General features: G+C 38.1%; 1 protein-coding gene across 2 annotated transcripts in view; it reads right to left on the minus strand.

Annotated features, from left to right (window-relative positions):
- Positions 1 to 656: 656 nt before the first annotated feature.
- The window catches only part of asap2a (ArfGAP with SH3 domain, ankyrin repeat and PH domain 2a), a 211086-nt gene continuing 198463 nt past the window's right edge, over positions 657 to 13279 (minus strand). For both annotated transcript variants that reach the window (XM_078541632.1, XM_078541631.1), the window contains exons 24-28: positions 9871 to 10063; positions 8928 to 8995; positions 7728 to 7834; positions 6642 to 6764; positions 657 to 1276 (exon numbers count right to left, since the gene is read on the minus strand). In XM_078541632.1, the coding sequence (XP_078397758.1) occupies positions 1202 to 1276; positions 6642 to 6764; positions 7728 to 7834; positions 8928 to 8995; positions 9871 to 10063 (566 nt within the window). In that variant the 3' untranslated portion in view covers positions 657 to 1201. The remainder of the gene's footprint in view (positions 1277 to 6641; positions 6765 to 7727; positions 7835 to 8927; positions 8996 to 9870; positions 10064 to 13279) is intronic.

Consider the following 13279-nt stretch of genomic DNA (forward strand, 5'->3'; position numbering starts at 1 on the left):
GAATGATGTCAACATCTTCAGTATTAATTCACATTGCATACAAGAGTTAAACTCTTTTTAGACAATAATTACAGCCAAATTTAGTTAAAAGTGAGAGGCTACAATTTTTAAATTTACTGCTAACTCAAAAGGTTTTTCAAATTTTCATTCTTATGCATTGGAAGCCAGACTGACACCTTTTTTTTTAAAAATGCTTACGTAACAGATCTAAGACTTTAAAAGAATAGTTTTCCATTAACAGGCCAATAAGATCATTGCAAAAAAGTATTTGAGATGAAAGTTTACTACAAATGATTTGCGCTGTGTACCATTTTTAATTTATTTTTCTTAATAAACAGTTGTTTGAAGTTCTGTTCTTAGTAATAAAAAGAATCAACAATTCTGTGCAGAACTTTAAAAAAAAAGTCTGCAACAAATTTGGAATATTTTTGCAAACTGATTTAGCTTTTTAAACACTACTTTGTTTAACCGTTTAATGCAACAAAGCACCATGACTACAAAATGCAAAGAGGACCCCTTAATAACCAGATCTGAATTTCTGTCACTAACTTTCCCTCTTCTGAAGAACAGCTATTGGGGATACTAATGCTGTTCATTAGCTGCCTTTTGAAAATATTAATATTTACAATACAAGGGTCCTGTGTTCATGAAGGAAATTGGGGAAATGTAATTTATAATGGAAATTACAACATTTAAATAAAAGTCAACGTGGAAACAGTGGAATTCTTAGATTCATAGTAGTATTTTAAGGCTTTAAGTTATGAAGTTCACCCAAAAGCATGCTTACTAAGTTCATTACCTGATTTATGGAATTTGTATCATAGTTTTGATCAGTACTAGTGTTCTCCAGCTTTGTTCCATTGTTAATGCTACATATTTGCAATATATTTTGATTTTCAGCATGTTTTTGACAGTGACATAAGATAGTCATTATTCATGAACAATTAGCATTCTATTACCAAGTACCTACATGCACCATAGCAAATCGACAGAAATGAAAAGTCCACAATTTATAACGAATCTCCAGTTGTACTGAAAGTGCAAATAGTTTAACAAGAATACATATTTAAGAACTAGTTACTTATAACATCTTCCAGCTAATTAGTGATTTGTCTATCGAGTTGAACACACATGTTTTCCTTGTCATCTGATATATGGTACCATTCTCCAAATTGCTTTTTCTCAACTTCTTAAAGGAAGCTCAGTCAGCAATGAAGTGCACAAATGTCACAGGGAATACACCCCTTCGCTTCGGGTCTCCTTCAATATGGCCAATCTACAAAAAAATAAATAGTTCAGTATATTCAGAGAACATCGTGCTCAAGATAATTTTTTTTAAATGTATTCTTTCATGGAATGTGGGCATAATGAGCAAGGCTAGCTTTTGTTGCCCACCCTTAATTGTCCTTGAACTGAGCGACTCGCTTGGCCATTTCAGAGGGCAGTTAAAAGTCAACGACATTTCCTTGCATCTGGAGTCACATGTAGCTTTCATTTCCAGATTTTATTAGTTGAATTTATTATTCATTTGAACCCGTGTCCCCAGAGCATTAGCCTGGCCCTTTGCATTACTAGTCCAGTGACATTACCACTATGCCGCTGTCTCCCCCTAAACAATAACTGTCTTTGTACAATCACTGCATTTTCCCCCGGATTATCACTGGTGTTAAACCAATATCAAGCAGTAAATTCCAAGTTTAGAATCTAATCAAGGTATTGTAATGTCATTGAAAATGAACCATGAAAATTAGTGAAGTCTTGATATCCATTAAAAAATGCACACATGTAAACTTGTTTGGAGGTGCATTATTCAAATTTTATTTCATATCCTAACTACAAATGCCCTACCAATCCTTGGCGCAAGTTTCTCAGCAAGTATGTACACATTGTATCATTGCTTTTGTTAAAGAACTTGCATGAAAGGTCTAGTCCAATACATATTACAGATTAATACCGGATTGCAAATCATTCAAATTATGCAGCTATTTACAGATGTCCAATGACATTGCAGTACCTAGTCCTACAATATAGAGATTATAAGGTTATATTAGAGATCATAACTCATTTCTTCTCTTTATCCAAATCATTTGTCTTCAGTTCCTCCACTTCCTCAACAAAAAAAATACAACTCTCCTCATTCAGCAAGATTATCCACCACCTCAGAAAGCATGCCTGAAGAGATCTTAGCTGAGATCATTCAATTTAATGGAGTTCAAACATAGTACAGACTCATCTCTGCTCCCCTAAATCTAAGGTACTTGAACATTTATGGTTGACAACTGGTTTAGTCATACATAGCCAGATCTGGCTGAATCACAAAGCACTATTGGGTCCAGCTCTCCTCTGCCAAAATTGGTCACCTTTCCAAGATCATCCTGGAATGCAAAGATAACCATGGCTTCTTTTCTGCACCACAAACCATTTTCTCAAACCCCTCTCCCCTGTCTCATCCACCCTGAACTCTAACAAGTGCAAGGAGTTCCAGGACTTCTTTGTCATTAAGATTGAGACCATCCATTCTGCTGCTTCCCTATCTTGTCCACCAGGCCAAGCTTCCCAAAGGACACCCCCGCGCCCCCACTTGCCCGAGCCCTGAATTTGCATTTCTTTCTTTAGTTTTATCTCACCTAATGGCCTGAGCTCATCTCGCCTATGAGACCCATTTCTTGCTCCCTTGATCCTAATTCCACCAAACTGCTGACCACCCAGCTTCCCTTCTTAGCCCCCATGTTAGCTGAGCAAACCTCTCCTCGGGTTTTGAAGATACATTAGTCTCCTGAAATGAAAGTGAGGCCGACATTTTATATTGCAATTACCCCGTAGATCGTAGTGTGTAAGTTGATCTTTGAAGACTCCAAAAACCCTTCAAAAAAAAACAGGAATCGACTTATCCATAGAGTATAAGATGTGAACAGCTGGTGTGGTGGTCACCATTTTGAAATGTAACAAAAACACCACCGGTAATTCATATCAAATTAATGTGGTATGGTTTATTGAAATAATCAATTGTACAATGATGCCTTTAACTACAATCAAAACGTTTTAAAACTGTCAAATTCATTCCCATCAGCATCCAACAAGAGTTCATCCAATTCATTCCGAGTCACTTTGACTATGGCATCATCATAAGGATTCCAGTCTGGGTCAGATTTTGTGCTTTCACTTTCAGAATCATCTCCCTGCAACAAATCATCTCCCTCTCCATCCACTGAATTGGATAGTCAGCATTTTTTAAAAAATGATCTGATGACACTTGGTGCACTAATAGCATCTCATGATTTGATAATGAAACCACACAAAACATCAAGTGGGGCTGCATGTATATTTCCACTCTTTCTGAAGGTTTTCTCCGTATCAACCATCCACCTATTCCATTTGATACAAACATGATCCTGAATGGCTTGTTGAGGCATACATCCAAAAGGTTGAATTATAGATGTTAGACCCCCTGATATAACTACAACGTAGGTGTTATTTCTTTGCAGGCATATCCTGATCTCATCAGTTATATGGAATCTGAACATGTCCCACACAAATAAGTGTTATGACATAGCAGATGATGTGTGCCAGGCGGATCAAATCCACGAGGGAAACATGGACCAGGATATTGATGTCGGCAAGCGGGGGGCAGGGCCCACTCGTCGACGCGTAAAATGACGCGGGATGACATCAGGCGGAACTCGCAACGTCATCCCATATCATTTCAATTTTTAGGTTGGCAGGGGCGCAGCCGAATCAGCTTTGTGCCCGCCGACTTGTCAACGGCCTATTGAGTCCATTTAAAAACTAATTCAAGTAATTAATGGACCTGCCCGTCCAACCTTAAGGTTGCCGGGCAGGCCGGGAGCCTTGGCAGGCTTCAGAAAAAGTATGGAACCTCATCCACGGGCGGGATGAGGTTCCATGAGGGTTTTTAAAAATTTAATAAAAGTTTGATTAAAAGCGATGGACATGTCCCAACTCATGTGACAGTGTCACATGACGGGGCATGTCAGGGAAATTTTATTTTTGTACATTGACCATTTTTAAATTTGGCGCCGATCTCCCTGAGGCAGCACTTAGCCTCAGGGAGATGAGCACGCTCTCTCGCGCACATGCGCGAAAGAGCGCACTCTCGGCTGAGGGAATTTCCCCTCCCCGCTTGCACAGAGAGCGCATAGCGCTTCCTGGAGGATGTTACGTTGGGCGGGCCTTAATTGGCATGTAAAATGGCGATCAGAGGTGCACCTGCATTTGCCTGCTCCTGCACTTCGCCCCTGACGGTGGAGGGGGGGCGGTGGGGGGGAATTCTTCCAATGGTCACAACGATTTTGAAATTTGTATTTTATTTCAAGCTGCATGCCTTGAATTCAGTAGTAATAAGTCCAGCAAGACTCGAGATTTTTACAAAACTAAATTAAACATTTATTAATAAAAAAGGTTTTAATCACATATAGGTCTACAAATTACTACTATAATAACTCCTAAAACCACTACTTAATCTGGCTTCTAGTTACACCCCCGTTAATGCAACAGTAAAAAGTAGATTTAAACAAATCCAGGCAAGTCAAACACAATACCCTGGACAGTAGAATTTAAAGTGGCTTTTCCCAGCTTCGATTTCCGTAGACAGCAGCTTAATGCACAACTACTGGAGGCTTTTCACACTTCTGGTAGATATTACAATGCCTTCCCCTCTGACACATAGCCTCCCTCCTTTAAACATGTTTCCCCCTTTTAATGCAAATTCCATTGTTCCCATATATTTTTGAAACTTTACCTTTCTCATAATATAAATATTTTCATGATGCTAATAATATCAGTAACCTTTGGGAAAAATAAACACATTGCTTTGCCCAGCTTCTCTCGCTAGGTGTAATGTGCTACCATCTCTTTGAAATTCAAACCACCCTGATTTATCTAAAAATGCAAATTCTCCTAACTTCACCTTCTAAAACTTCAGCCATGTTTACGTATTTAGTATTTCAAACCTAGCTTCTTTTGATGAATCAAAAGCCTCCAGACCAGCTGTCTCCAATTCAATTACATCCCACACAGAGAAGCTATCTAAGCCCACTATTAACCTACTTTTACAATAAATCACAATAATATTATGAGAATTATTATACTTTCACGACATAAGCTGTTTTCTTTACATAGGCCATTGGGATGCCTATCCTATATATTATCGACCCATAACTTCACTCCATCCTCATCCATCGAACCGTTGTCATGGACATGCACAAAAACTCCTGCTGGGAACTTAATGTTCGGTATGGTTTAACGTTTGAAAATTACCATAGGTTTTAATTTTGTTCTGCCAACCATGCAGGCCAGTACCACTGTGCATCTTCTCTTCTCTTGCTCTTTTGTTTTCACTAGAACTGTTTTTGAAAATTTCTAGTACACAGTTTGGCTGCTGGGTGCGTTGGAATTAATGGGCATTTTTATCCACGTTGCAGCTGTGACTTATGGGTACTCTTGTTTTTTCCACTGTTTTATGAATTGCTGGAAACTGATAGTTTTGGCAGACTCTGAGCAATCTTGGTCTTCTCCCGCAACACTAAACTGTTCCATAAAAACATTCCATAAAACGGCTACATAACTAGCTGTAAGTCTGAAATCTTTGCTGGACTCGGGGTCTGATTTGGCCCACTTGAGTGTGTACATGCGCATTGCATTTCTGGTGACAATGTAACCATTCTGACAATTTTAGACAACTCATTCAGATACATGCTTCTCAAGATCAAGCCAGTGGCTGGTCCCTGATCTGATGGCGCATTTGGTCTTGGGTATCTTCTTGAGAGCAGATTTCTTCTTCCATTCTCGCACCAGTATTTCATTAACACCGAATTCCCTTACTGCAGTACAGTTATATGACAAGTTGGCAAACATTACAGTTTTTAGCATGAAAGGGGTAGTTTCGTACTTCAGTCGTTTTAGTGGAGGACCCATTTCTGTTCGTCACTGGCCAGGCCATGCATTGTCTACTCTGCTGTGCATCTTCTTTGCAACATATTTCCTGCTTGATCCCATGTACCGATTTTCAGTATAAGGTAAGTAAAATATGCATTTCTGGGGTGACAAATTGGGGCCAACTACAAAGAGTGCAGGTACAGCGTTTCAAATCCGGCTATCCGAAAACAGGAGATGCCCAAAAACTGGACATTTTTATAAGCTGCCATGCATGAATTTTAATTCTTATTAGATGAGTAAAATAACCTACTGGCTTGTTCGGCTAGATGCTGCATTGGTGAGGTGGTAGTTATCAGCTTCATGCACTAGTCTTTACCCATGCTCAAAGGACCCTCAACAGCACCCGACCCGGCTCAGCCCAATCTGCCCAACCCGCATAGAATCCCCCCCAAGATCCAAAATCCTGAACGGACTTGATCCTGTGGTTTTGGGACACTGTTTACCATTTTGTAGCTGAAGAGGGGGTCGACTTATACACTGAGTATATGCAAAAGCATGATTTTTGGTGCAGAAAAAATGGGCTCATACGCTGGGTTGACTTATTCACCCACAATCTATGGTATCTCACGTAAATGGTATTTTAATGGAAGGGCGATGAACTGTTTGTCCATGTCAGTTAGAAAGTGATTTTGTGACTCTTTAAAATAATCTTAACAATGTTATCAAAATCTTGCACACCAACTTACCCACCATTCTGGATCTTCCTCACCATCAACAATAATAATCTCACCCTCTGAGAAAGTGAGCTCATCGGGGTTATCTGCACTACAATTATAAATTGCTTTCACACGTCTTGGTTTTGATTTCAACTAAAATAACAGAAAACAAACAAGGTATCACTGAATAAAGCAGGCCACAGTTATAAATAAAATTATGAATACTCCAGATTGAATTGAATAATTGACTACCTAAAAAAACTTACACTTCTTTAAGATCTGACATTCTTTAAACAAACATTCATATGTCTGTACACACAGCATAATTCTCATTATATAACGAGAATGCACAATGGTACAACTTCAATAATGGTGAATATTCCAAATGTTAAAGAGAATGTGCCAAGCCAGCATATAACAAATACAATAAGCAATGCATTCCCATCAATCAGCTTTGCATTGATGATGGGGGTGAATAATTCACTCACTCCGCTTTTATCAGTTCTGATCTAGCCAGACTGCTTCAGTCAACTGTATCATCTTCTGCGACAAAGGCTGGTGTAGATGAATCATTTGTCTCTGCTGTATAACTTGTATCGATTTAACTTACATTCACATTTGAGGGTAGTTTCTTCCATGACTTTATATAAAGCTACACTTAAAATTACATTCTCCAGTTCAGATTTTCTTCTACTAACAAATACACCTTTTCAGACTAACCCTAATCTATTCTTTCAATTGTCAGTGATGGGTTTCAGCAGGATTTTAAGTAACTTGTAACATTAAAAATCTTGATTATGGTCTCTGTGGGTTGAACACAAGTAAAAATGAGATAGAAGACAAAACTGACATGTATGTGTGAATTCTAAGAAAGTTACTTAAACAAAATAATGACAGTTGTTTAATAAGCCATTCCATTTTCACTGACAGGCAGTGCAGTATTAAAAATTCAACAACTAAAGTAGCTTACTCAAAATTAATTCGATACTGCGTTTAAAAAGGTAAGTGTGCTTCTTTTTAAAAGAGCAAGTTTGACTCGAAAGAAACCAATGCTTTTGAAGTTTTAAAGAATCCAAGCAATTTTTGTTTTTTAGTGGTTGTCCAATACATCCATACCATTTGAGACTTTCGTGGCATTGGTGCAGGAGTTTTGTTGAGATTTGCAGAATTAGGTGCATGTCCTGGTTTTTTTGGTGCAGCGTCAGGCCCCAGAAAAGCATCTCCTATTGCAGCATGAACAAATAGCAACTTTCAGTGACATGTTGAACAATAATTTTAGTAAGTTTGAAACAATTTTATTTTTTCCTATTTAAGCTTTCTGGCAAGAGTCTATAACAAACTTGTATTTTTTATAGTACCTTTCACCACCTCAGGGTCCCAAAGTGTTTTACAACTATGTTTGCAATGTAGTCGGTATCACAATGTAGGACAATGTGACAGTCTGCACACAGAAAGATCCCACAAACAGTAATTAATACAAGATAATTTTATTTTTCTGGTGTTGGTTGAGGATATATGTTGGCCAAAACACTGGAAGAACTTCCATGTTCATCACTGAATAATGCCAGAGGATCTTTCATGTCAAATTGAGAGGGTGGTTTAACGCCTCAGCTGAATTATGCTACCTCACAGTGCAGCATTCCCTCAGTACTGCACTGAAGTATCAACCTAGTTATTTGTTCCAAGTCTGGATTGGGGTTCAAATCCATAATGTGACTCAGAGGTGAGAGTGCTGCCACTAAACCAGGTATATGGATTTGCAGGGCATGGATTAAAGTAGGGTAAAGAGCCTGCATTAAAGTAGGTTGAAGTGCCTGCCAACGTTCACCACAGAGCCTCAGATATTAAAACATGGGCATGCACTTGGCATAGCTCCATATGCACCACCAACCAAGCATAAGCCTTCAGGGAAAATAGTGAAGAAATTGGACGGTTTGGGAATTTTCAACTCTTTTTAAATATATGTCGTCACAGCATATGGAAAAACAACATAAAGTATTCTCAGATGACTCAAAGTCTTATAACAACGGATTAATGATCCTATTTTTTTCAACTTGGAAAAAAATTGCAAATAAATTTATAAAAATGTGAAACTACTTGCACTCATGAGGTAGATTAATTTACAGTTTCCTTGTCAGGCACAAAAAGTGAACAAAATGAGGCACAAAGAAATTGAGATACCCTAAACAAAGGGAGTTTAGATAACTGAAAACAGGAAATTATAACCATGTAGTTTACTTTCACTGCAGCTACATCTCATTTGTAGAACCCTCCATCAGCAATGTTGAGTTGCTGATTTAAAAACTGTTTATTCACCTGACTGCAGTGATTGTACAGTTCCAGGTACTGTAGATGTTCTTTTAACTGCAGATGTTCGATCCGAACTGTGAACAGATGACAAAGACATTCTAAAATTAGCATAAAAACTTATTCCATCATGATACATTAACTATTTCCTGTAATTACTTTGGGTCAATCTGCTCCAGCCGATTCACTTCAAATAGTCGCATCCAAGCTGAGGAATTGGGGACCTTATGCCAGCAAGATGGCCAGTGTTTTTTAAAATTCATATAACCAGAAGTGAATGATTTGTTATTTACAGAAAATATGCTATGACTAAGAATAATGAAATTCACTATAACTGATAACTTAAAATATAAATACTTCTCTGCAGATTTCCATTTTTAGTTCCCATATATTTTCCAGCCATAACTACTGTGGATTTTTGATCCGAGTGGGGAGAAAGAGAGTGTTACAAAATAGAAGAGGATGCAGACTGAGTTATTGATTAAAAAATTTCTAGTCCAAATCAAGAATGGAACAATGAAGAAATTCACATGGAGATCACAAGATAATTATAGATGAGGAAAGCTATTTGTTTGCAGCTGATCCATCTAGAAAAATATATAACACTTCCATGCAACTTTCAAATATTACCAAAGGTTTTGCCACCACAATCCAGCCATCGTCAAAGAAATGTAATACCATTCATCATAATTTAGTTATATATGTACACTGTTAATATTGAAACTAAATAAAGACGACAGCACTTGAATATTACTGAAAAGAGATGTGCTGCTGAAGCTTTTTGTCTTGCACTCAGCAGGGCAAATGCGAATATTCATTTGATGAGTGCAAAACGAAAAGCTTCGGCAACATGTTTCTCTTTTCAGCAATATTCAAAGTCTGTACTACCAAGTGACTGTTTGTATATTTGAAAGATTCTAGTTGCAAGCTACCGATATGAAAAATCTATTACCTGGTTGTTGATTTCTGCTGTGAAATGCGAAGTGGTGGCTGTGGAGGCAGTGGTGGTGGCAGTGGCTTTTTACTCTGAGCAGTTTGCTGCGGAGAACCTTGCTGCTGCTGTTGGGCTTGTGGTTGTTTTACCTGCAGAATCATTGCTTCAATAACACTGCTTGTCTTTGCTACTGGAGTTGGTGGCGAAGGGTCTGAAAGATAAATAATAACAAAGACAAGATAAAGTCCAGGGGAATATTCTGCATCCCCAACTATTAGCATAGTTTCCTTTGGCTATAGATAGACTCCCAGGCTGGTCTGAAGTTGTAGGCCCAGCATTTTAAATACAGATTATCTGGGATACTCCAGGTCAAAGAGGTCAAGAGTGGTCTAGCAAGGATTAGGGCCCAACTCAAAGGTTTCCATGGTGATAATAAAATTAATATTTTGTAAAACAGTACACATAATTACTTATAAGTATTTTTTATCTCTTCTAAAACAGTGGACTACTTAAAACAATATGTACTTCCTCTGACCATCACTTCCCCTTAAATAAGTTAATAGTTTGGTTAATTTTCCCCAGCCATTTAAGTTTCACACAACCTTCATTCTGTCATGGGGAAGTGAAGATCTTGTCACAACAAGGTACTCAAACCAAAGTCTCAAAATTATTAGAACCATTATGGAATAATTTATTATATACAGAAGATATTCTATGGCAGTGATCTAATGATATGTACAACAATTTTCACTAATAGGAAAATTGTCCAAAGACATTTCACAGAGTCATGAGGACAAAATGCATGTGCGGCTAAAAGATATGAGGAGAGACGACCAAAAGAATGATTGAAGATGTGGGTTTTAAGGAGGGTCTTGAAGGGGGAGAGGAATTTAGGGAGAGAATTCCACACGTACTGCCTAGGCGGCTGAAGACAGGGCCGCCTATGATAGAGCTAGGGGAGATGGTACATACAAAAGGCCAAAGTCCAAGGAACAGGGAGTTTGTAGTGTAGGGGTGTCGCTGTGATTGTAGAACCAGAAGAGGTTACACAGACAAGGTAAACCACAAAAGGCTTTAAACACTGGAGTGAGAATTTTAAATTTAGGGCATTGAGAGGCTGGAGGCCAAAGGTAATGGGTAAGTGGGGCATAGGCAAAAAGTATGCATGGTTCATCTTTCCAACAAACTAGATGGATTTAATCAGGATGTGAGAATTGAAAAACAATAAATATCTTACTTATTTGATAATAAACTTGACAGCAGTTTTCACATACTAACAGATACAGAATAATTTGATAGAATGCCAGTACCATTACCTGTTATTGCACAGCATGGATTTAAAAGAACAGCTGACATATGTACATTGGCTTCTAGCACACAGTAAAATCACTAACTTAAGCAAGTCTGCTCATCATGGTGTGAACATAAAGTTCCTAGTTTGATTTTGAAATGGAAACAAAATACACAACAAGGATTCCTATCTTAGGTTGCATTTTAGCACCCACTGGCAGATGGACCTTGGAACATCATTAGCACATGCCATGGAAGTTTTTATGTTGGCTACCTATCATATCAATTGAATCTCAGTTTACACAGTTCTGGATGATATGGTGTTTTAACAAAATCCGATTGGAATTTTAAATATAAAATGGCTGACATGAAAACAACTTACAGTTTTGTGTCACTATAAAGGAAAATACTGTGGATGAAATCGGAAATAAAAACAGAAAATGCTGGACATACTCAGCAGGTCTGGCAGAATCTGTGGAAAGAGAAACAGAGTTAATGTTTCTCGTCAAGGACCTGTCCTGAAGAAAGGTCCTTGCCCTGAAACGTTAACTCTGTTTCTCTGTCCACAGATACTGTCAGACCTGCTGAGTATTTCCAGCATTTTCTGTTTTTATTACAGTTTTTTTCAAATGCCTGTTAAAAGCAATATAAAGTCTCCCATTCAGCTGTCGGTAAGATGCTCAGTCCAAAATCAACTATGGTTAAGGCATTATATATTTTTTTGAAAAAGACCTGTGTTCAGAATGGTCTGTTCACAAGTGCACAAAACTCTGCTCCCAAATAATTTGTACATGTAGCAGCTATGATGGCCAATGTGCTTTCAGAGAAAAGCGTACGTTTTATGTTGAAGTGGTTGTTCCTTTAAGAACTAGATTTCTCTGAAAGAAGATTTCTTATAAAAAACAGCTGGCCTCTAGTAAATAATCATGTGACCAAGCAGCCTGGGAGATAAAGAACAGAAAAACAGGGTCAACGCGAGGATAGAGAGTTTTAGATGCAACACTCCAGAGTTAAAGAGTACTAGAATCAGGAGAGTTCTGACCCAAGGCGGCTACGCACAAGATGTTAGCAACGTCCGTGTAGAATGGGGAGTCTAGAACTGTGGGATTGTTGTAGGAGAGTTGAAGGGAAACCTTGCTGGAAGTAAGTGGAAAGCCCAATAAATCTCAACCCTTGTACAAATCTTTGAACCAGTACTCAGACCAATGTTTAAATGTTTAAGCTTCCAATTTCTGATGAGTATCTGGCTTGATTTTATTTGGGGTGAAAGTCAAATGGGTGTGTAAGGAAATTTGGGTTAAGAAGCCATTCGTTGTACTTCTAATATCATTAATGTAATTGACTTTAAGATAGAGTGTGATTATTAGCATTCATGTTCTTTGATTTTTGTGTAGTAAAGTTCTTTTGATTTAAACTTTGAAACTTGTGGCTTTATCCTGTTAGTAAATACCTGGGCTTTTGGATATCCAGAAGAAAAAATCAACATGTTACTGGTCTCCACCAAGATCATAACATAGCAGGTACCAGTAAGCTATTTGCTTTGTTTGCAACTGACCATTTCACATACTTGCTGCTGTCATGTCCAGTACCAGCATGTCATATACTGAGCTTCAAACTAATTTCATATTTTAAAAAACTGAACAAAAAGGCTGGAAAAGATGGCTACCCAAGGTCACCTGACTTCTTTTGTGGATTAGAACCACTCCTCTGTCTCAAGAGGAACCAAATAACATTCCAGTCTAATGTAAGTCGATGCCCTTCCCAGAAACCAATCAAAGGGGTATTATTTGATTTGAATGGGTTATTCTAAAATAAAGGCATTTAATATCTCAAACCCTCAGAGGTGTTAGCACACAACACAGGATGCAGAATTAACAAGAACACTACAGCTTATTTGGAAAAGACTCTGAACTTGTGAAAAGCCACATAGAGCCAGCCATGATTTCTTGCCTGTTTAAAATCAGCTAGCAGCTCTGTGCAGGGTGTTCCACCAGAGCCATTAGAAGCATCAGCTCAGCCAGTGTGTGAACCAGACTCAGAAAGCAGCCAGAATACATATTCTGTTCCAGTTTAAAATTTGGCTGAGAGCTATTCGACTACAAGAAACCGTAAAGCCTACTTCAACTTTATATCATCA

This window comes from Cetorhinus maximus, chromosome 5 (assembly GCF_964194155.1).
Source record: "Cetorhinus maximus chromosome 5, sCetMax3.hap1.1, whole genome shotgun sequence".
NCBI classification, from domain to species: Eukaryota; Metazoa; Chordata; class Chondrichthyes; order Lamniformes; family Cetorhinidae; genus Cetorhinus; species Cetorhinus maximus.